Source organism: Tursiops truncatus, chromosome 5, assembly GCF_011762595.2.
Source record: "Tursiops truncatus isolate mTurTru1 chromosome 5, mTurTru1.mat.Y, whole genome shotgun sequence".
Taxonomy (NCBI): Eukaryota; Metazoa; Chordata; class Mammalia; order Artiodactyla; family Delphinidae; genus Tursiops; species Tursiops truncatus.
Window position 1 is genome coordinate 26901434 of NC_047038.1, and position 21149 is coordinate 26922582.

General features: G+C 42.0%; 1 protein-coding gene across 19 annotated transcripts in view; it reads right to left on the reverse strand.

The window, feature by feature from the left end:
- Nucleotides 1-21149, reverse strand: part of ANK2 (ankyrin 2) — a 689834-nt gene that overhangs the window by 7863 nt on the left and 660822 nt on the right. For 11 of the 19 annotated variants that reach the window (XM_073804947.1, XM_033856740.2, XM_073804945.1 and 8 more), the window contains 9 exons: nt 13108-13182; nt 10811-10942; nt 9400-9543; nt 6423-6705; nt 4491-4779; nt 2096-2188; nt 1525-1608; nt 1249-1413; nt 76-258 (listed from right to left, as the gene is read on the reverse strand). In XM_073804947.1, coding sequence (XP_073661048.1) covers nt 76-258; nt 1249-1413; nt 1525-1608; nt 2096-2188; nt 4491-4779; nt 6423-6705; nt 9400-9543; nt 10811-10942; nt 13108-13182 — 1448 coding nt within the window. Of the gene's footprint in view, nt 1-75; nt 259-1248; nt 1414-1524; nt 1609-2095; nt 2189-4490; nt 4780-6422; nt 6706-9399; nt 9544-10810; nt 10943-13107; nt 13183-14706; nt 20968-21149 lie in introns of all 19 variants that reach the window. The other 8 variants (XM_073804952.1, XM_073804956.1, XM_073804954.1 and 5 more) reach the window with 2 other exon arrangements.

A 21149-nucleotide genomic window follows, 5' to 3' on the forward strand; every position in this document is an offset into this window, starting at 1 on the left:
TCTTCTCAAACACAAAGCACACATAAAATGCCCCCCCCCCCCCACACACACAGACAAAGTGATGATGCTTTATACCTCTTCAAAGTCATCTTTGGCTGAAGGAAGATCAGTGGCTAAACTAGAATCCCCCAGATGCTTCTCCATCCTCTCTCCATGTACCACAGTTGTTTTAACAACTTTGCTGACTCTACGGCCTTCCACTGGTTCAGCCTGAAATTGTGAGGTACTGGACAAAATGCTGGGCTCAGACAAAGTTACCTGATGAATGAAGGACATACAACATACAGTTTCTGACTGCCAAAATGTAACGATGATGAATTTTTCTATGTTAAAAAACACATTACAACGGTATATCCTGAAAACAGCATTTTGTCAACAAGAAGCAGTTAGAAGAAAACTCTAGAATCAATTGGTAATATCGATATTATGACTATATGTACACAGTACCAAATCAACCACTTAATTAGTCACTTGAACGAAAATTGGTCAGGAAGCTTCATGACTGAGAAATTGACTGCTCAGTGCAGTGCAGACATAGCACCCTGTGGATGAGCTCTCTTTTCCCATGTGCAAATGCTTTGTTTTGACATTATGGAGACAAAATTAACCTCCAAAGGAGGAACCGTCAGAGCTATGAGAAACTGAAAATGTAGACTTTTAGAGAACCTCATGTGTATAATAATTACATTTTGAGGATGTGAATGAACGCGAGATGGTGAGAATCTCCCGAATGACATGTCAAAGAGAGTAAATATGTTTCTGAAAGAGGGAAGTAAAACAGAAAGAAATAAAACTATAAATCAAGTGAGTTTCTGGATCCTGATTTCAGTGACTCTGAAAAGCAGAAGTTTGGAAATCAAATATTTCTCTAAGGTGCCCTACAGAAGGCTGCTGCTGCCTACTGGGCAAAGCACCACAGTGCATTTGCATCCCTACTGCTTGCCAGCCGATGGGATTGCTGTCTTTTAAAATTTGACTTTTGGATTTCTGCTGCAGTCAACTGAATTAAAGACAAAGTAGAAATAGAAAGGACCAAAGACAATGAGTATAATGGTTACAAATCTCACTGATGGTTACCTAAAAATTCCACAAAATCACGAAGAAAAAAAATGAATGTGTAACTAAACGAAGACTGCCTTATAAAGGGGAGAAGTGAGGCCAATAGGAATAAGCAATCTCGTCCATCTCTTGTGAGCTGTATCTTACACCTCTCCATAAAATCAGTTCTGGAGAATCAGATGGTCTCACCTCCGACTGTTCAGTGTCACTCTTTAACACAATGCGCTTTATGACTTTGGAATAGCCATCCCCTTCCTCAATGTTGATGGGATCCTGTGGTGTTCCCTGCATCGTAATCTCTTCTTTCTCTGTGCCATCAGAGGAGACGTACCGCCTAATGATTTTCCTAGTGACCTGGAAGATATTTTATTCACGTATCTTGTTTTTGAGTGACAGTGCCAGGGTACTGATACATTTTAGACAGGAGGCTTGAAATTAACCATGGTGAGATACTTAAGATAATACCTTCTTTACCACAGTGTGTCCCTGCTCATCGATGTATTCTTCTTCTGTGACTGTTTCCGGGGGTATGTCAGGCATATCATCTCCCTACACATTTGAAAGAAAAGGGTCACTTCCATGTTTGGCATCAATGCTGAGGAACTACTCCCAGTGCTTACAATGCCAGGAACGTTAGAAAATTAAAGGGGCTTTGAGAAGCATTGCTGAGATGCCAAATCCTGTTAAGTAGTATGTTTAAAAGAAAGAAAAAAAAACCGTGGGTAATAACATGCTAGAGAACCTGACCAAAGTCAGCTCAAACTTAAACAAACAAGCAAACAAACAAAAACAGACAAGCCAGAGGTGAGGTGGGTGGAACTGAAGAGGCTAAATCTTGCTCTCTTGGAGGTAGGGGGTGAATGTCATTACCGCTGCATTTCTTCACAAACAGAACTTAGGAGAGTTACGGGATCTGCTTTCTGAAGGCCATGCACTACCTAAGGAGCATGCCAAGCCCTCCGTTCTAGGTCGGTCACTCTCGAAGGGTTACGGGGACAGAACTGTCCCAGACGTGCAGTAATTTAACAGCTGGTACCTGAATAATCACTCGTCGGCGGACAACCCTGGTAGTTAGCATCGCTTCCTCATCTGAGCTGGCCTCCAGCTCACCTAATTCCTCTGTTAGCTCCTGGTGGAAGCATGGAAGCACTTTTTTTTTTATCATGCTAAGGAATGTCCTCACTACTCGTTTCTGCTTTAGCTCACACCGGTTTCCGAAAGCTTTATTCATGGTGATTTTGGTGGAAAAGCCAGCAGGAGTGAAAACAGTGCATGCTGGGCTCAAACTTCAGTGAGAATATAGCTTTTTGTTCTTTGAATGAAAAAAACAAATTCTGGATTCTGAAAGCTGTCTGAGCACCCATCTGTCAAAATCCATCAGAAGAAACAAGCAGCTTGCCCACTCCTGGTGAATAACCAAATGTAAGCATAGACCCTAGGCAGCACGATAAATACTTGTGAGCCATTGCCTCTTGGGCTTAGGCTTAGAATGATCCAACCAAAGGTATAGAAGTGTCTTAATTCTTGTAGCAGAACTTTCTGCAGGAAGTCAAAGTTTCCTGTAGTTATTATCTGGCCAGTAGTACATTTCCCTACTGGCAAGACAGAGGAAGGCAGACGGGCTACGAATAGTATTAGACTCATTTTGCAGAGAAGTTGAGGTGCAGAGGCCAATCCAATTTTATGGGTCTGGCCCAAAGCCAAAGCCGGAGCTAAGAACATAACTTTAGATTAAAACGTATGTTTTGGGAGCTATATATCGAATCACTCTTTCCTAATGGAATGCTATTAAAAAAAAGAAAAGAAAACTCAACTAAATTTTGTCAACATAGTTTAAAATACCGCTTATATTTCTATATTCTTTCCTGCTAAAGGAAAACATGTAAATTTTAAACCAAATTATTCTTTAAATACACTTAGGAATCTGCTGCCTAGAAATATGGTCAGCAAGAAAAGTGATTGAAATTGGACCCTCAAGTCAGGGTCACGAGAGGATAAGGGTCAAAATAGGAAGCTTAAGAACTGGAAATTCATCAAGAATAAGTAGAACAGGCCCATATAAATAATGTGGAATACAGGACAACTTGTCAAAATTTATTTACATACACAGAACAGATTAAATATATGAATTATCCAGATAACTGTCTCAAGCCTACGCTTCAATTAGCCTATAGATTCTTAGACTAAAATTGGCAACTTTTAAGTCCAGACAGCATCTACCAAACATTTTTACTAGGATTCATTTAAGCCAAAAACTTGGAGATGAATAATTCTATACAAAGGCAAACTTGGAATAAAAATCCATTCATGGGATGAATTCATTATTTAAGATAACTGCCAAAATTTCGAGCAGTTCTCATCTGCCTGGACCTCCGCTAATTTTAAACTATGATTTTAGATAAATCCTGCTAGCAGATATCACACTCATAGTGAACAAAAACAAATGTAGATGTTAAGCCCAAAGATATGTCATATCACTTTCTCCCCCAGAGTTTTAGCTATTTTATAAAACATTCTTTCTTAAAAGATGTATATTCATGCTTTAAAAATACTTCGACATATGTTCTTGAATCCAAAAAGGAAAAATATATCTAATTTAATCCTCTACAGAGTTACTGGAATGCAGATTCTTCTCCCTCTCCTGGCCTCCCTGGGATTCATTCTGATTCAGGAGTCCTAAGTGGGGAGGGATCAAGCCCTCCAGTTAAAGCTGAGGGATATGAACCATTCAGACCAGTTTTGAGAATAAATGGTTTAAATGAGTTTCTCCACCTCTCTTCACAACATCAAAGCTCACTTAAAGACAAAGGAAAGACTGATGCATATTCATGCTGCTATCGATTTTCTGACATTTAGAACCAGCCATCAATTTAGGCATAATGTCCTTTTCATGAGTCATTCTTAAAATAAATATAAGGAGATTTCGCTTGGAAATAATCCTTCCTCTAATGAGAAAAATTTGTTTTGGGAGTAAACCCCACTCAATATCCACAGTTTGTGTGCTCATCACCTGACAGCACGGACCTAATGAACAAGAGTGCAGTTTCTAGCAATTTCCCATGGCAGGCTGACTTACTTACCTGAGGCTCGGTTAATTCCCCTCACTAGTCTTCTTTATGCCCAAGATTACTAATTTTGAAAAGCTACATCTGGTATATTGTTTCACTCCAGGGTTCATTTCTCTTAGCAAAAGGGTTTCCATCTATAAAATTAGGGCTGATGGTCAAGTAGCTAGAAATGGAACCATGTATCATCTTTTTCTAGATTCACGGGTTCTCAGATTTTAAAAGGGATTGAGGGCTTCCCTTGGCCCAAGATAATTAATTTGGCAAACCTTTCTGTGAAAACATAAGCCATCAGAGAAATGGAAACTGGGAGAAGGTTTGTAGCTTTGTTACATGTGGGCAAGGAAATAGAGGAGGAGATTTTACCTTCTGAAAAGCAGCATCTTCATCGAGCCTTTCAAAGGCCTGTGGCTGGTCATCGGCTGACTCCACTATCACGAGGCTGGTTTTTCGAGGCGAACTCTCTTCCCTACGTTCTGGGGGCTCTTCGGGTTCTTGCACAATGGGAGAGTCTCCCCGCTCACTTGATGTCGGGGTCTGGAGATATGGCCTCTCCTCCTCAGTAGGGGTGATTTCCTCAGGTGTCTTGGTGGGAGAGCCAGATGCTGCCATAGCCTTTTGAGTCTCTGACACTTCTGTCCCTGGGGTTGTCACACTGAAACAGAAAAGCCCAATTATACCATGAGAGCATATGCATTTCCACCCCTGCTGATGCAAGGGATTTGGAAGGAAAGATGGAACTTGTCTTCACAGTCTGTGAAAGTCTAAAGAGGTTTTGTAAATTTGGCTAAGAAATGAAATGTGAATAAAAATTATATGTAAAATACAGAATACAGTTACAGCTCATTGATCTAGCATTGATTGGGAAAAATGTATTCTAAAATAATAAAAATTATCCTCAAATGTATTACCATTTCCTAATCTCTACAAAGTAGAGATAATTAATAATGAGAGATATTAATAAATAATAATTTCATCTTTCCTTTGATAACTCAAGGTAATACTGATGATTTGAGGAGGTATATATAGCAAAGATCTATAGACAATAAGGCTTTTGAAGCAAGGATCAAAATTTGGCAAAATTTCAAAAAAGCAATATATAAACCCCATGTTAATATAGTTACCATAATCATAAACACAGGGAGATTCTTATTATCCATCCAGAAAGCTGCGTTACTTGATAGGAAGATCTGTTGGCATTGAAACTTTTTCTACCGATATAGTTTGGAGATAAGCAATGTAATCTTTACAATACTCCTAAAAGAAAAAAATTATCTGCTTGTTCTGCTCCTTCCTTCTAATTTTCTGTCACTCCATAGATATTAAATGCCCAAAGTGCCTTTCTGATAGCCCCTCTTTGCTTCCCATCTTTTTCTCTTTCCTTCTCTCTTTTCCTGACCTATTCTTTATGCTCTCCCCTACAATCTAAAGGTAGATGGGTGAGGGGGCAGTGCTCCGTGGAAGAAAAGCTCATTTCAATACCCCTTTCGCCCTTTTCTCAAGTTCCAGTGACTCCAGCACAAAGCTCACTCAAGGACAAAGGAGATGCTGTGTTACAGCCTCCTGACACGCTATTCTCACATTTCAGGGCTGGGACATGCTTGCCTTTCTCATGATCTGGTTGCTTTTTCTAGACAAGAAGTGTCATTTATACAACTCCTTTTTGCCTTTGCTTCCAGAAAGCCCAGAACTTGAGTTCTAAGCTGACTGTGCTCTGCAGCTTCCTTTAGGCAGAAGCGCTCTAGAAGACTTCTCTTTATTCCTACCCCAACCCCTGACGGCCTTTCATTCTGTGTGAGTAATCTGTGTTGCATTTCTATTTTTATTGCTAGCCACCTCACAGCTTTGTTGAAATACACAAGGGCTGCTTCACCTACAGTGTCACTGTTCACCTTCTGAACCAGCCAGGGTGTGACAGGCACATATACAGAGAAGTGAGGTGCAGCAAACATACGAGTAATAACTGTGGTCTACAGTTTCAACAATGGTTTCACAGGCATATCCGTGACCTTTGAGCCTGTCAGATGAATAAGGTGGATATTATTATCACAATTTATAGACGTGGAAACTGAGACTCAAAGGGCTTAGGCCTTTGCCCAAGGTCATGGAACTGGAAGTCGGCTCAAGCAGGCTTGTGCCACACAACACCGTCACAGTCATGTCTCAAGTATTTTGCTTTTTTTCCTGTAGTTCTGAAAACTATTTGAAAACGCTTTACGCTTGTATACGCTTGGCACCCTCTGCATATTGGCTTGTGTCTTTGGAAAGACCCCGCATAGGCTTTCTTTTGGAACTCACAAGTATTCCTGCTGTTCGAGGGCTGACTCTTCAGGCAGGTCTTGCATTTTCCCTGAGAAATCCTGTTGAACTTGTTCCTTGTGAGTCTGGGGAAGGAGCTCTGTTGCTGAGCCGTCGCCCTCAGTTTTGGAGATGCTATCCTGAAAAGTGGAGTAACCGACAGAAATGTCTTCCTCCGAGACGATGGGAGGGTGATCATAGGACTCGTCCTCCTTAGAAGCAGTTTGCTCCTGCTTCTGCTTGTGCTGGGCGGTGCAGAGCTCCTCTTGAAGTACTGAGAACCCTACAGGGGAGAACGATTCAAATTAAGTATTTAATTGAAGCTAAACTATATTAAGTGGGTATTTATTAAGCGACTACTACATGCCATGTCTGTGATCAGTCATGGTTACAAAGCTGAAAGAGGCACTGTGCCTGCCTTCAAGATGCTGACCATCTAGGGAAGCTCAGGCAAGTAAGAGATAATTAAATGCAGAGTGACTGGGCCACAGGTGCCGGCCAATGAATGCCGAGCATCCAACTCAGGGTTAAAGAATCAGGAAAAGAAATGCAGAGGGTATGGCATCTTAAGGAGGCCTAAAGATAGGCAGGTATCAACTGCGACAGTTGAGGCATAAATCTACATGGTAAGAAGAGCATTAATAATAATAATAAATAGCTAACACATTCTGAATATTTACTATGTGTCAGGCACCATTCTAGGTGCTTTACAAGTAGTAACTTGTATTAAACAACACTCTGAGGTTAGTACTCTTTTGATGAAGGGTCTATTAGGCCAAGCTAAGGAATTTCATATAGCAAGGGCAATAAGGAGTCACTGAAAAACTTTCGGTAGAGGTGTGATTGACCTTCATCTATCTAGTTATTCACTCAGTAGATATATATTGAGTATCAACACTGTAGTAGGTGCTGTTAGATGCTGGATACGTAGCAGTGAACAAGACAGAAGAGGCTTCTGGCCTGACTGAACTTGCATTTCTGCAGATTCCTATTTCTGAAACCAGGGTAAAGGTACAAAGAAAAGAGGGCCAGTTTTTTAGATAGATTTGTCGGAAGAGGCTCCTCTTAGGAGCTGATACTTGAGCAGAGGCCTGAATAAAGTGAGAGAAAAAGGTACCCGGTGATCTTAGGGAAGAAAACTACAGAATGCAGGCAAGAGGAAGCACCAGAGCCTGGAAGCCTGAGAAGGTGTAGGGTGGCCAGGGCACAGCCCAGAGGCCAGGTGTCTGGGACTTGGGAAAGAGGGAGAGAGATGGGAGATGGGCCGAGCTATGAGGCTCTTGCTGAACAGTAATACATGCCATCATGTAAACCTATGGAAAGTAAGCTGCAGAAAGACACTGAGGAAGACTGTCCTATAAAATAAGAAAATAAAAAAAAAAAACAAGAAGAGAGGTTATCATGGAAAGTGAGTGAAGAAAATGTCTTAAGAAGAAGGGATTAACTTTCTGTGTCAAATGTTAAGAAGAGGTAAAGGAAGATGAAGACTGAGAATGGCGTCAGTGCATTTGGCGATGAGGAAACAATTGGTTAATTTTGCAAGATTCTTTTCTGTTGCGTGGTGATGACAAAACCTGACTTGTGTGGATTCTAGAGACAGTTCTAGAGAGAAGGGAAGAGAGAAAGTAGAGAGTAGTGACAGAAAAGTTAGACTATTCTTTTGAAGAGATTTCCCATGAAATGGATGGAGAAACAGAGCAGTCATACGGGGGAGCATATAGGGTGAAAGGAGTTATTTGCTTTGCTTTGTTTTTAAAGCTGGGATCTATCAAAGCACGTTTCAGTGCTGTTCACAATGTTCTAGTTGTAGGAGACAGAGTGGGTGATTGCAGAAGTGAAGTCAATAGTTGGTGAAAGGGGATGAGATCTAGTACAAAAGAAGAGATGATGGCTTTAGCAAAGGAAGGCCATTTCATACAGCAGGGAAGGTAGAGTATAAGCACTGAGATGCACTTAGGTTGAGAGACTTTGCGGTGAAAGAATATGGACATTTGCTTACAGGTATTCCTATTTTTTCTAAGGAATATGAAGTATGGTCATCAGGTTGGAATAAATAAAAAGAAGAGTAATGTTGGAGGCTTGAAAGAAGAGAAAGTGTAAAAATAGCAATGAGAGAGAGAGAAGGAGAAAGAATGGGAGTGAGTGAGCATGGAAGCGAATGAGGGTGGATTTGAGAAACTTTTAATACTGAAAAGGGGGTAGGACCAGTGACTAGAGGTCCAGTGGGTTTGCAGAATTATTGTGTAGAAGTAAAAGAGGATGTAAGTATAATGCTTCAAGTTAGGACCTGGAAGTAGTACAGTCACTGATAATGATTTAGTTTGGGTTGTGGGCACAGAAATGGGTCACTAAGGTAGAGTAAAAGACACAAGTATCAGAAGTACCACCAAGGGGCTGAGGAAAGGGCACTGGACGGGTCATCCATGTTGATGGCTGTTATGGACTGAATGTTTGGGTCCCCTTCAAATTCATATGTTGAAACCCTAGTCCCAACGTGATGGTATTCAGAGGTGGTAACCCTGCGAGGTAATTAGGTCATGAGGGTGGAGCCCTCATGAATGGGACTGGCACCCTTATAAGAAGAGGTCAGAGGGCTAGCTACTTCTCTGTCCCCTACGTAAGGACAGAGCAAGGAGACAGCCGTGTACAATCTAGAGTAGGGCCCTCACCAGAACCCAGCCATGCTATCACCCTGATCTCGAATTTCCAGTTTTCAGAACTGTGAGAAACAAATTTCTGTTGTTTAAGCTACCCAGTTCATGGTATTTTGTTACAGCAGCCCACGCTGACTGAGACAATGATGAAATAACAAAGAACGAGAGGGATGGGGGCACCTAAAATGGGCAGGGAAGTCTCAGGAGAAGAACGTACCAGCAAAGGCCATGGTTGACGCTCTGAAAAAAGGAAGACAGTGGGTCCAGTTGCCTGAATTGACCATACATCACAGACACTCATACACATACACAAATTGTCTGACCTTCACTATGATCCAGTGTGATGGTCTGTTCAATCTCTGCATAGCTATGACTGATGCGCTCCTGGAGAGGCTCTGTGCTGGTCTCCATGAGATGAACAATATCCATTCGGTTGATCTTGGTGAGACATTCAATGAGACTGGTATCTGGGATATCAGAGAAAAACTATTTATTACACCTGAGGGCTACTCTTTTAAAAATCTCTTTCATTTAGTTACCTTACTGAATTTTTTTGGTGATATATTGTAAGCATAGGAAAAATTTACTACAATTTTGATGTTTGTACAAGAAACAACCAAAGCCCAATTAAGGGTCTTTGTAAACGTAAGCAAACAAACAAGGGCTATGTAGGAAATGGGTGACAGAGCATATGCGCATAAGCCCTAAAGGCGGAGTTGCTAGATTACACATAGGACACCCTGTCAAATGTGAAGTTTAGATAAAAGACAAATTGTTTTAGTAAAAGTGTATCCCCAATACTGCGTAGGATATGCTTATACTAGAAAAGTATCTGTTGACTATCTGAAATTTAAATTTAACTGGGTGCTCTCAATTTTTATTTGCTAAATCTGGCAATCCTACCTAGAATCATGGTAAGAGAAGGAAAGATAAATGTGGGCTAGATGTAGATAAGGGAGGTCTCTAGGTAGGTCTTCAAAGAGGCATTAAACAAAGTGGCAAACTTAGACCAGCTGAGGGATAAGAAGTAGTTATGTCCTGTATCACTTCCCATTTTATTTGATGTGGTCAGAATATCATATATAAATCATTATGTAGAATATCTACTTGACATTTTCCCCGATTTTATTTATTTATTTATTTTAATTAAAAAATTTTTTTTTTCGGTACGCGGGCCTCTCACTGTTGTGGCCTCTCCCGCTGCAGAGCACAGGCTCCGGACGCGCAGGCTCAGCGGCCATGGCTCACGGGCCCAGCCACTCCGTGGCATGTGGGCTCTTCCCGGACCAGGGCACGAACCCGTGTCCCCTGCAGCGGCAGGCGGACTCTCAACCACTGCGCCACCAGGGAAGCGCCCCCCCATTTTAGTTATTTAGGAGTAAAGGAAGCAGGAACTGAATGTAATGCACCATCAGTAAGACAATGGCTAATAAAGCAAGTGTGCTGCTGTCAATACGTAGAAAATTTTAGGACTTTAATAACTTTCCTGTTAGCAGCCAGTGCTAGTATCACTTTCCACTAGTTAATGCTGTTCAAAGGAACACAGTACAAGAATTTTTATGCAACATGCATATTTGAGAAATGTTACAGCTTCTTCTCATTTGCTTACAGTAGCACTTCAGGTTGATGGCATCTGTCATTTTATCTGTTTACTGAATTTGCATAAAAGGTTTGTTGAACAAGACTTTTTTCTACCTCCGGCCTATTGCCTTTTACATATACCTCTCCACCTACCTGTCGCATGTTTCCCATCCCTTTCTAGCCAGTACTTCAATAGTGCATGACTCTGGTCTTGGAGGGAGTTAGGGTTCTCAATTCGAATTTGATGAATTTGCTCCTCAGTGAAATCCAGTTCTCTTGCTAATTCTAAAAGAGAAAATACTCCTCTGTAAATACATTAACTTCATAGTTTGAGTCTCTACACCTTGCCTTGTGATTTTGTAAATGATGTGTTCTTCGTATTGCTGTAACAGAGTTCCTTTATCTTTTCCTACTTATTAGAAATGACTCTCGTATGCCTTTGTTCTTCTAGCACTAACTGCAGATATTTTCCTTAAATTTGGGTATAGAATTGATCACTGTCATAGTGGAAATAGTAAGTTTGAGGCAATGATGATAAAATATGTAAATTCAGGACCATTTAATTCCAAAATTTGGAAGAGACCATTAATACTGGCTTATACTCTTAACCAAGACAATGGAAAATAAATGACTGAAAACAGTAGAAAGAGACCATGTCTCACTTTTAATCATAATTAGGGGACTTGCAAATACTACAAATTCTGTTTCTGGGTACTTGGATAAATACTGGTTGTAGCTATATTATGGTGGTTGGATAAACTCCTTTCTGTGATTTGATGTCACATGAACAAAAGGTCTGGGAAGGATTAACTGACCTAGGGAAGAAGCCTCAAAGTTTTCCTTTAAAGTCTACCATTAACATTCTATATGGTTGCTTATACATTGAGGTATGTGTGGCACGTGTGTGTGTGTGTGTGTGTGTGTGTATGTGTGTGTGTGTGAATGAGGTGTCTTTTCGGAGGGCAATTTGCCAATATCTTTCAAAATTAAAAATATACATATATTTACGCAGCTTTTTTTCTTCTAGGAATATGCCCTATAGAAACACCCACAAAAATCTATCGGTGCATAAGGATGTCTACTGCCCCTAACAGGAAACAACCTAAGTAGCCATCAGCAAAGGCCACTGATAAAATTATGGTACCTCCACAGAGTGGAATTAAATAGCCATTTAAAAGAAGGCCATAGATATTTCTATGCTGATGGAGTATTTATGAAGAATACTGTTAAGTAAAATTTTGCTTATTTTTAAATAATAAGCATAGATGTGGGCACTGCGGATTTTTTTCTGAATACATGAGAAAGTGTCAGCAGTTACCTTTGAGGAAAGGGGCTCAAAGATGAGATGTGGGTGTGAGAGACTTATTTGTTTCTTATTTTATACCATTCAGTGATTGTAAGGTTTGAATTTTCACCAACTATAATAGATATTACGTTTAATATATACACTCATAAATACTTAAGAAGCAAAATAAATAATTCTGAATGCTACCTACTTGTCAGTCAATCAGGGATATTTTGATACCCTTCCTTCCCCTAAATCCCTCAATTAAATAAATCTGCTCAGTATTTTTAAATTACTTTAAAATGCTTTAGTCATTTATTCTACATTATCAGTTATCTTTGTTATCGATATAATGACTCCTATCTCCTATTCATACCAAATTTTTAAGAAACTGAAAGGAGATTAATATTAACTTTAAACTGCTTGTTTCAATTAAGTAGTCACAAGTGACATAAAAGGAAGTCAGACCAAACAAATAAACAAACAACAAAAACAGAAAAAAATCCAGATGGACAATCTTGCTTTAATATGTTAAGTAGCAGGAAAGATGAAAGGGTATAGCTTTAAAACCTACAACTCATGAGTTGCAAATAAACCATATTGATTTTAGAATTCACTTTCCATTAAAAAATTATGTAACATACAATTTCTAAACTGAAACATACCCATCTCTCAGAGAATTATTAAACATCTCATTCATATGTACTTCAACATTCATCTGAAGTAAATTTTAGTACTGTTCAGGATGAAGATATCTGATTCAAGGCATCTAAAACAAGGAGCCCCGGTTGAATCTCAAATTAAATTTTATGACAATTACAACTAACAATGGTTTTGAAACACAATAATCTCCCCAAAGTTTAGATATCCACAGCTCCCAAAGGAGGGTAGTGGGGCTTCTTATATTCTCAAAATCTCTTAATCTAAAGTTCTATTATTCAAAATGCCAGAGACAATAAAAGGCCTGCCCTGGTTCACGCAGTGAGTTAATGCAGACCCTGGATTTTCTAGTTCATAGTATCATTCTTTTCACTATTCCATGTGTTCTTCCTCAAGGAAAGGAAAAAAAGGCCTTTTTTCATTGTTAATGACAGTTGGCTGATGCAACAATGTCATTTAAACCAAGCAGGTTTTGTTGAAAAAAAAAGGGTCACACTCATTTTACCTGTCCAGCTGAAACCAAGGTGATCAGCAATATACGCCAGCCTTTCCTCAATCCGTTCCTGCTCATCCTGTTGATCTACAGAAGGTCAAAAACAGAATGGCCAAAGGTTGTCCATGACAGGAGAGGAACCACAATACTGATCATCCAAAGAAAGGCAGTCAATTGTCCAAATATTCAATCATAGCACAAATTAACGATTACATTTTAAATCATATTAGATTGTGTGTTTGCCTGATTTCTGGAATGGAATGGGGAATAAATGTAATAAAAATCATGAAAACCATCTGCTTCCATATCTCTTTAATCAAGACTAGGCACTGGACATAATTATATAAGTTACCGATTTCTAGTAATCTTAGGACTTTCCTCTTAAAATTATCTGAGAGGATACTGCCCACCCGAAGAGAATCATCTAGCTCATCAAACACCAGAAAAATCATAAATGGGATGGAGAAATGGAGTAATTGGTTAGGACCTCCTATTATTGCCTGTGGCAGTATAAGATCATGTCTGGGTCATGTTGCAAAGAAATCACATCCGAGATTCACAAGAGACCGAGATCATGGGTTGATCAGACCATCGTGGCTTTTTTCAGTATGGCCAGAAACAACATTTATCTTGGTTCTGGTAACCTTGGAAGAAGGAAGAATAAAGTGTATGTATATGTATGTGTATGTCATATTGTCTTTTGGGCAAAGTTTCTGTCTGCTTACTACTAAGTAAGCTCATATAATACTCCCACAGACTATAATTTTCCCTGTGATTTTTAACCCCCATTAATTGATGGGCAGCATTTTAGGTCATGGTCATTTTTTTATAACCCAAATTTAAGAATAATAGTCTTTATTGTAGAGATATTGGAAGACCAGAGGCTACTTCTCAAAGCCATCTATGGTTTCCTTTTTTATAATTCAAAGAGCCATCATCCCTTCACAGTCAACTTAAATCATGCAAAGTTTGAGTTTTTGTTGTCTGCTGCATCTAATCAGAGTCCATTCTCCATTCATCTGCCGCATAAATGAAAAGCATGTTTTTACCTTATGATTGTTTGCTTAAAGTGTTTACCAATGGTATCTGAAATCCAACCTTTCTGAATCAAAAACAAATCCTCAACAATTAGAATTTCATGGTATGTGAAATCTTCTTGTGTAAATGGCTTCCTAATCATTGTAAAATCGTTAAGTACTTATTAAAGTACTCAAAGGTAATTAGAAAAAGCAATGAATCCTCATAATATGAAACAAAACCAAATATATCCGTACGCTTAATTTAAGGCTAAGCCTGGAACGTCAGAACAACAAAACTCAAAGCTTGCATGGCGTCACGTGCAGCAGCTAGAGAAAAGGCAAGATCCCCGTTGCCTGTCGATCATGTTTATGTTTTCCATAAGCATTCTCATTACTCAATCTTGAGATTGTTTCCACAGACAAGAGTATACAGAGAAAGCACAAAACACAAAGGGCTTACACAAACATAGTAACCACTACAGAAAGCTTAAAGAAAATGAGACACAAATCACCAAATAAAACAGACACACAAAAAAACTATATCAAATTTATGACATGCGTAGCACAGGGAATCCCAGTGGCTGGCAAATACCTTCAGCATGGTCATGGCCATTTTCATCAGGGATGCGTTCAATCAGAGTCTCAATGGACTCATCCCAAATGGGCCTTGTGTCAAAGATGTCCTCAGGAATTGAGTTCTCGGTCTCAACAGGTGGCAGATTTTCAATTACTGAAACTTCCAGGGCACTACTACTTTCGTCATCTGAAACTAACTCCTGCTCCCTTTCTGACTGTGTAAGTCTATCCACTAACTTGGAAGCCTCATCACTAATCTCCTCAAAGAATTCTATGGAGTTCCTGTAAAGGTCAAAGAAATGCTCCTTATTTTCTTTTGTGGGGCTTGTGGGCCCCCTGCAGGAAGATGTGGTGCTTTTGCTCTTTACTGGCAATCGGGATGCAAATATCTTTGGTTTTGTGGCCCCTTCCTCTGATTCTAACTCAAGCTCCTCTGCCCACTCTGTGCTTTCTGTTTCTGTCTCAATGTAACTTCTAGTTTTTACTGGACATTTGGTCTTTGCGTCCAAACTGGCATCAGATTCAGGTTTGCTTCTATTACTTGGCGCTCTGCTTGTCATGTCCTGTCCCTGAGGAGCCTCTGTTTTCTGTAGAGACAGGTCTAGATGCGAAGGCTGCTGCTCGACTCTTTGGACGGGCACTTTCGTGGGGATTTTAGACTTTGGTTTTGTTTCATCCTGTTTACTTTCCTCATCCAGGCTGGGTAGAAAATCTTCAGAAAGGGAGCTCTCATACTCCACAGATGGAGGTGCTGGGGTTGAAGTGGGTATAGTCCTTACAGGGATTTTGGACCTGCTTTCAGTAGAAGGCACATTCTCCATGGGTGCAGTAGGGATTTCAATGACTGATTTCTGTTCCTCTGGGGATGAATCGGGAGAATCATCACCCCGATCTGCATATACAGACCTAGTGACTGTGGAAAAATCTAACTGAACTTGTCCAACCGGTTTAGGGGAGTCGGGGCAAGCTGTCTGCTTCACACTGGACAGGGGAGGTGTGTCACCCATTCCCACGGAGGGGAGGTCCTCAGCTCCCGCAGAAGGTGCCTCTTTCACTGATGTTTCAATGGAGGCTGAAATCTCCATTTGGGAGTTAAGTGGAGCGTCTGAAGCGTGTGTTTCTTCTACTTCCTCACTCAGGTCATCGGGGAGTAGCTCTGCTTCGTCATCCACTGTTTCTTTCGATTCTAAGAGTGCTAATGACTCAGCCGATGTCTCCAGCTGTAGGGGCTCAGCACCAGTACCCCCTTCTCTCATGTCTTCAGAGAGAGTCTCTTCCCTGGATTCCTGCCCAATTTGGAAAAAGTGGAAACTTTCGTCTGCATAGGACCTTTTGGTCATATCAATGGCACCACTTCGGGTCATCTCAAACAATTTTCCTTCCTGAAAGAGAAACGGATTTTGCTCACTGGTTGGGGTCCCCTCTTCAGTTGGGGTCCTAGCAGGAGTGGTGTCAGGGGTGGTACCCTGCGATTGTCTGTCTACCATCAAACCAAATATCTTCTGTTCTTCCTCTTTCACTCGAGCCTCAAAGGCTTCATCATCCTCACGGATTTCACTCCAGGAATCAGAATCTACATCAGTTTTTGTGATGATGACTTTGCTTCTCTGTTCACCAGCAACTGTTGATGCATTTGGTACGGTTGGCTCTAAAGATGAGGAGGCTCTATCCGACTGCATTTCCCACAAGGTACTTTCTTGTTTGGGTTCTACGTCCAGGTTCTCGTCCTCAAAATTAGATTCTTCACTTGAAACAGTTCTTCCAGAGGCACTTGTCACTTCTGCGTCTTCAGCGGAGGATGTGATGGTAACAGAAGACACTTCAGAAGAGTGAAAACTTGTGTGTCTTGTATCTGTTTGGGTTTTGCTTTCTTCACTAGAGAAAAAAGGTTGAGAAGGAACATTTTCATAAGGGCTTATGATTTGAGGATCAGAGATTTCATCAGTCTCCGCTGGGTCAGACACTGGAACATCCAAGGACGATCTATCAGTTTGAGTAGTAATGGATGAGTCTAGAGTGGACCGGTCCTCTGGTAAGCTCTCAAAAGCTTGGTCAGGTTTTGTGACCTCCATTTTTGTAGCAGAAGATGTAGAGACTATGTCTTCGTCTAATTCTTTTGCTTCAGATGCTGGACAACGATGCAAAGAGGACAAAGATGAAGAGCTTTCACTGGGGCAATCTACTTGTGGAGATTCGACTCCAGAAACATCAAGCTCTTCTTCTGTATCTTTTCCACCAGTGTCTTGGAGAGCTAATGATTCCTTATGGATAACTAGCTGCTCACTGACATCATCACCAGTGGAACTGCGGAGACCTGAAGAGACAGGAGTGGCTGAGCCGCTGGGACTCCCTGCTTCATACCCACGGTCATCACAAAGTTTTTGTTGATCAGCATCTCTGTTTAGATCATCATAAGACATCTCTGGGCCATCAGTAGAAACAGTATGACTGTCTTCAGATAAATGAGATTCACGATCTTTTTCTTCCTCTGATTTACCTGAATCTTCCTGAGTATCTTCATTCATCTTAAAAGTGTATTGTTTGGAAACAACAGGCTGGAATTGTACTTCTTCGGGACTGGAATTTGAGTCTATGCTGGATGGAAGTGGGGAAGGGGGTTGCACTTGAATAACTGGCTCTGATAAGAGGCCTGAGTCAGCACCTTTCTTCAGCTGTGTCAACTCAGGTTCACTTTCTGAGGAGGAAGAAGCCTTTCTGCTCTCTGATGTTACAACCACAGGGACATCGCTTTCATCCTCTACACTCTCCGTGTGTTTTGTTTCATCCATGTCTGCTGAACAGTCAACATCTGCGTCAGAGGATGAAGAAGATTCTTCTTGCTTGGGTTCTCTTTTGTAGTCCCTTTTCTGCTTTGCTTCTTGTTCAAGTTCATCAAACGTTTTGATTTTGGTTACCATTTTAAACATTTCCTCTTCAGGTGTGAACCTCTTTCTCTCCCCATTTTCTGAGTCATCCTCCTCTGCACATTCAGGAATCACAGCTGGTTTGGGGGTGCCTGCATCTGTGGTTTTGGGTGTGACCTCATAGCTAATTTCTTCGGAGCTGGGGGTGTCAGGGGAAAGGGGGCTCTTCCCTGAGCTCTCCATGAGTGACGTCTGCTCAAGGCTGTCATCCTCAGCACTGCCGTCTGGGTCTCGGAGCAGCCGGGACCGCATAGAGGCCACTTCCGTGAAGAGTTCTGTTTTGGCAACGGCTGAAGGAAGAGGAAAGTGACTCGGCAGAATTCCAGCCTTCATCTTTGGTTCAACAGGGCTGCTTTCAAGAGAATCATGGCAAGGGGATTCTTTCAGAGGACTCGGTTCCAGGGAATCAGGAGTTTTGTGTGAGGAGTTATCCTCCAGCACTGGGCTGGCTTCCAGGGAGTCTTTGTGGCTCACTGTGAAGGACTCATCAGCCCCAGGGCTGAGGACCTCACTATCACGGCTAGGGAGTGCGAGTTCTAAGCCTTGGGGACTTCTAATGACCCCCTGGGGCTTTGGCTCAGCCCTTGGGCCTGTCTCTACAGCAGCATCAGGCAGCGGCAAGGCCTTCGTCTCATCTGAGGGCTCGGTGGCTGTGGATCCCTGAGCTTCAGTATCCATTTGTGTCTCATGGGCTGAACTAACATATTTAAGTGGACCTTCATCACAGGACACTTCCTCAGTCAGTCCTTCGGATGTTTCTTTTGCTAATGATACGCCTTGGCTGCCAAGGCCGTCACCTTCTTGTGGGGGGCATGTGTCTTTGGAAGGGTCTAGGGTGACCTCCTTCAGCAAACACTCAGCAGAGGGCTCTGTGCCCCCCGTGACTGCAGCACCTTGCCCTTCAGAACCATCAGTAACGTCTTTGGTTGAGGGATGTCCTTTTTCGGAATGAATTTCTGGTGGTGTTTTTAACTTGGTAGTTTCCTTTGTTTCCTCAATTTGCTCCTCCCTTTTCTTTGGTGAGAAAGAAAGGCTTTCTGGGCTTGTCTCGGGGGTCTCTGCTAGGCCCTCATGCTTATAGCTTTCTTCTGAACTAATCTGAGGGGTTCCTTCCATCAGGCTGCCACACGGAGAACCTGCTACCCCTTCCTGCTTCAGGCTTTCCGAACTGCCATGTAAGGCACCACTCTGTAAAGACAGGGCTGGGAGGAACTCATCTTTCATGTAATCTAGCGGGAACGTTGTGTTGAAAGGACTAGTGAGCACTTGGTCTAAGTGCAGCTGCGCCTTCTCAGTCTCTTCACTCAGGCGGAACTGTTGGTATTTGTCATTGTCTTCCAGTTCCTGCTTAATGACGTCAGAAAAGTCAGTGGAGGTTTTCCTGTCTGGGCTGATCTGGAGATCCATGTCTCCCTGTTCATCAGCCAGCTTTTCTTTGGGGACTTCACTATCTTTATGGCTTTCTTCTTCAGGTGCTGGCTGAACAGGTTCGGGTGTTTTGTGGTTGAGCGCTTTCTCCTTTCCTTCAGCTACATCTTCTCTCTTAAACCCTGCGGAGGAAGCACGGACCGCTCTTCTGGATTCTGAAGGTCCCGTGACCAGGAATCTCTGGCCTCGTTTGATTGTCTGACTCTCCGTTTTATGCGTTTCTCTCGGGGTTACTATCTGCCCCTTTTCTTTTTCTACCCGAACTTTGCTTTTTTCTTGTGGCTGTTTTGGTTTTGCGGATTTGTGCTCAAAGAGTCCAGTCTTATGTTTAGATGGGTCCTGACCTGACTGGAAAGCTTTCATCAACTCCCGAACAGACATTGTCTCCTCGATTCTTTCTGTTTTTGAGGTGGGGGAGACAGCTGGTTGCTTGTCTGTTTTCCCAGAAGGTGACACAGGCAGGTGCTTCTCGGTTTTCCCAGAGGTTGAGACAGGTGAATGCTTTTCCATTCTTCCAGCTGGTGATACAAGCAAGCGTTTCTCTGTTCTGCCAGGTGACACGGGTGGATGTTTCTCTGTTCTCCCAGAGGGCGAGCTGGGTGGGCGTTTGTCTGTTTTACCTGAAGGCGAAACAGGTGGGTGTCTTTCTGTTTTTGTAGAAGAGGATACAGGGGAGTGTCTTTCAGTTTTTGCGGAGGGTGACAAGGGTGAGTGTTTCTCAGTTTTACTTGACGATGACACAGGTGAGTGCTTTTCAGTTTTTGCAGAGGGTGACAAGGGTGAGTGTTTCTCGGTTTTACTCACTGGTGATACTGGAGGGTGCCTCTCAGTTTTTGCAGAAGAGGAAAGAGAAGAGTGTCTTTCTGTTTTCAAGGAGGGTGACGCTGGCGCATGTCTCTCGGACTTCAGAGAGGGGGATGCAGCTAGATGTGTCCTTTGTGTTATCTTTTTTGGCACATCTTCTTTGCCTTTGACTCTGACAGGCAACTTGCTTCGCCCTTTCTGTTCATCTTCCACTCGTTTCTGAAGGGCCTTCACCTTGTCCTTTATGGAACCAATGGGAGTTTCTTCTATCAAAGGTGACGTAGCTTTTACAGGGGGAAGAGGCGCGGGGGCTAAACCTGGGTCCTCATCTAATGACTCTTCTGAACTACCTTTTTTAAGTTCAGTTTTTTCTGCACTAGCTTGTGAACTATCCTCTTTTTGTTTCTGTTTTTCTTTTAGTTTCCTTCTCACTGGCTTCTTTATGCCCAGGCTTGGTTTGGGCTGTTTCTGTGTGCTCTGTGTCTCCTCTGAAGCTGCTTCTTTAGCTCTCCCTTCGCTTTCAGAGCTCCTGCAAGGCCCCGGAGCCTCGCGTTTCTCCCCTGCCAGATCTTGCACCGTCTGCGGCGGCTCTTTGTGAGGAGACACGTAGGAATTTAGATCCTCGGCAAGGTAGTTCACTAGCCCTGTCGAGTCTTTCTCTACTTTTGCTTTGGTCTCTTTCTCTATTCTAACTTCTGCACATGGGTATTCGGTGATTTCTAAAGCTGCTTTTTGCTTAGCCTCCTCTATTTCCTCATCACTGACAATAACCCATTCCTCTTCCACTAATTCTCTCTCTGGCTGAGACCTTGGCACACTGTCTTCATCTCTCATGCAGGTTCCGCTTCTCAGGATTTTGTTCACCTTCTCTAAGTCCTCTTTAACTCTTTCAACAATTTCAAAAGGCTCCCCTGGCTCTTCCTCAGCAGCCTTCACCAGCTCCTTCACTTTGAGGGAACCTGCCCTATCGGATCCATCTGTGGTCAAGATGGCAGTCATTTTGATCAAATCTTGTTTCATCTCAGAAACTTCAGAGAGCAAGTCCGGACTTGCTAGGACAGGAACTTCATTAACCAGGTGACTTTTCAGGACAGATGTTTCTGTAGATTCTGTCTCATCATCTTTGATGTGAATGAAAAACATTGAAAGTAAAATGGAAATCAAAAAAGATATTGGCAAATGTAATCAGGACTGAAACGACACAGTGTCTTTTCCTGTTGTGGCGGGTGGAACAACAAAAATGGGCTGGGAATGGTGGATCCACAAGGTCTCAGGATACAAAAGCAAAGCAAGGCTAACGGAA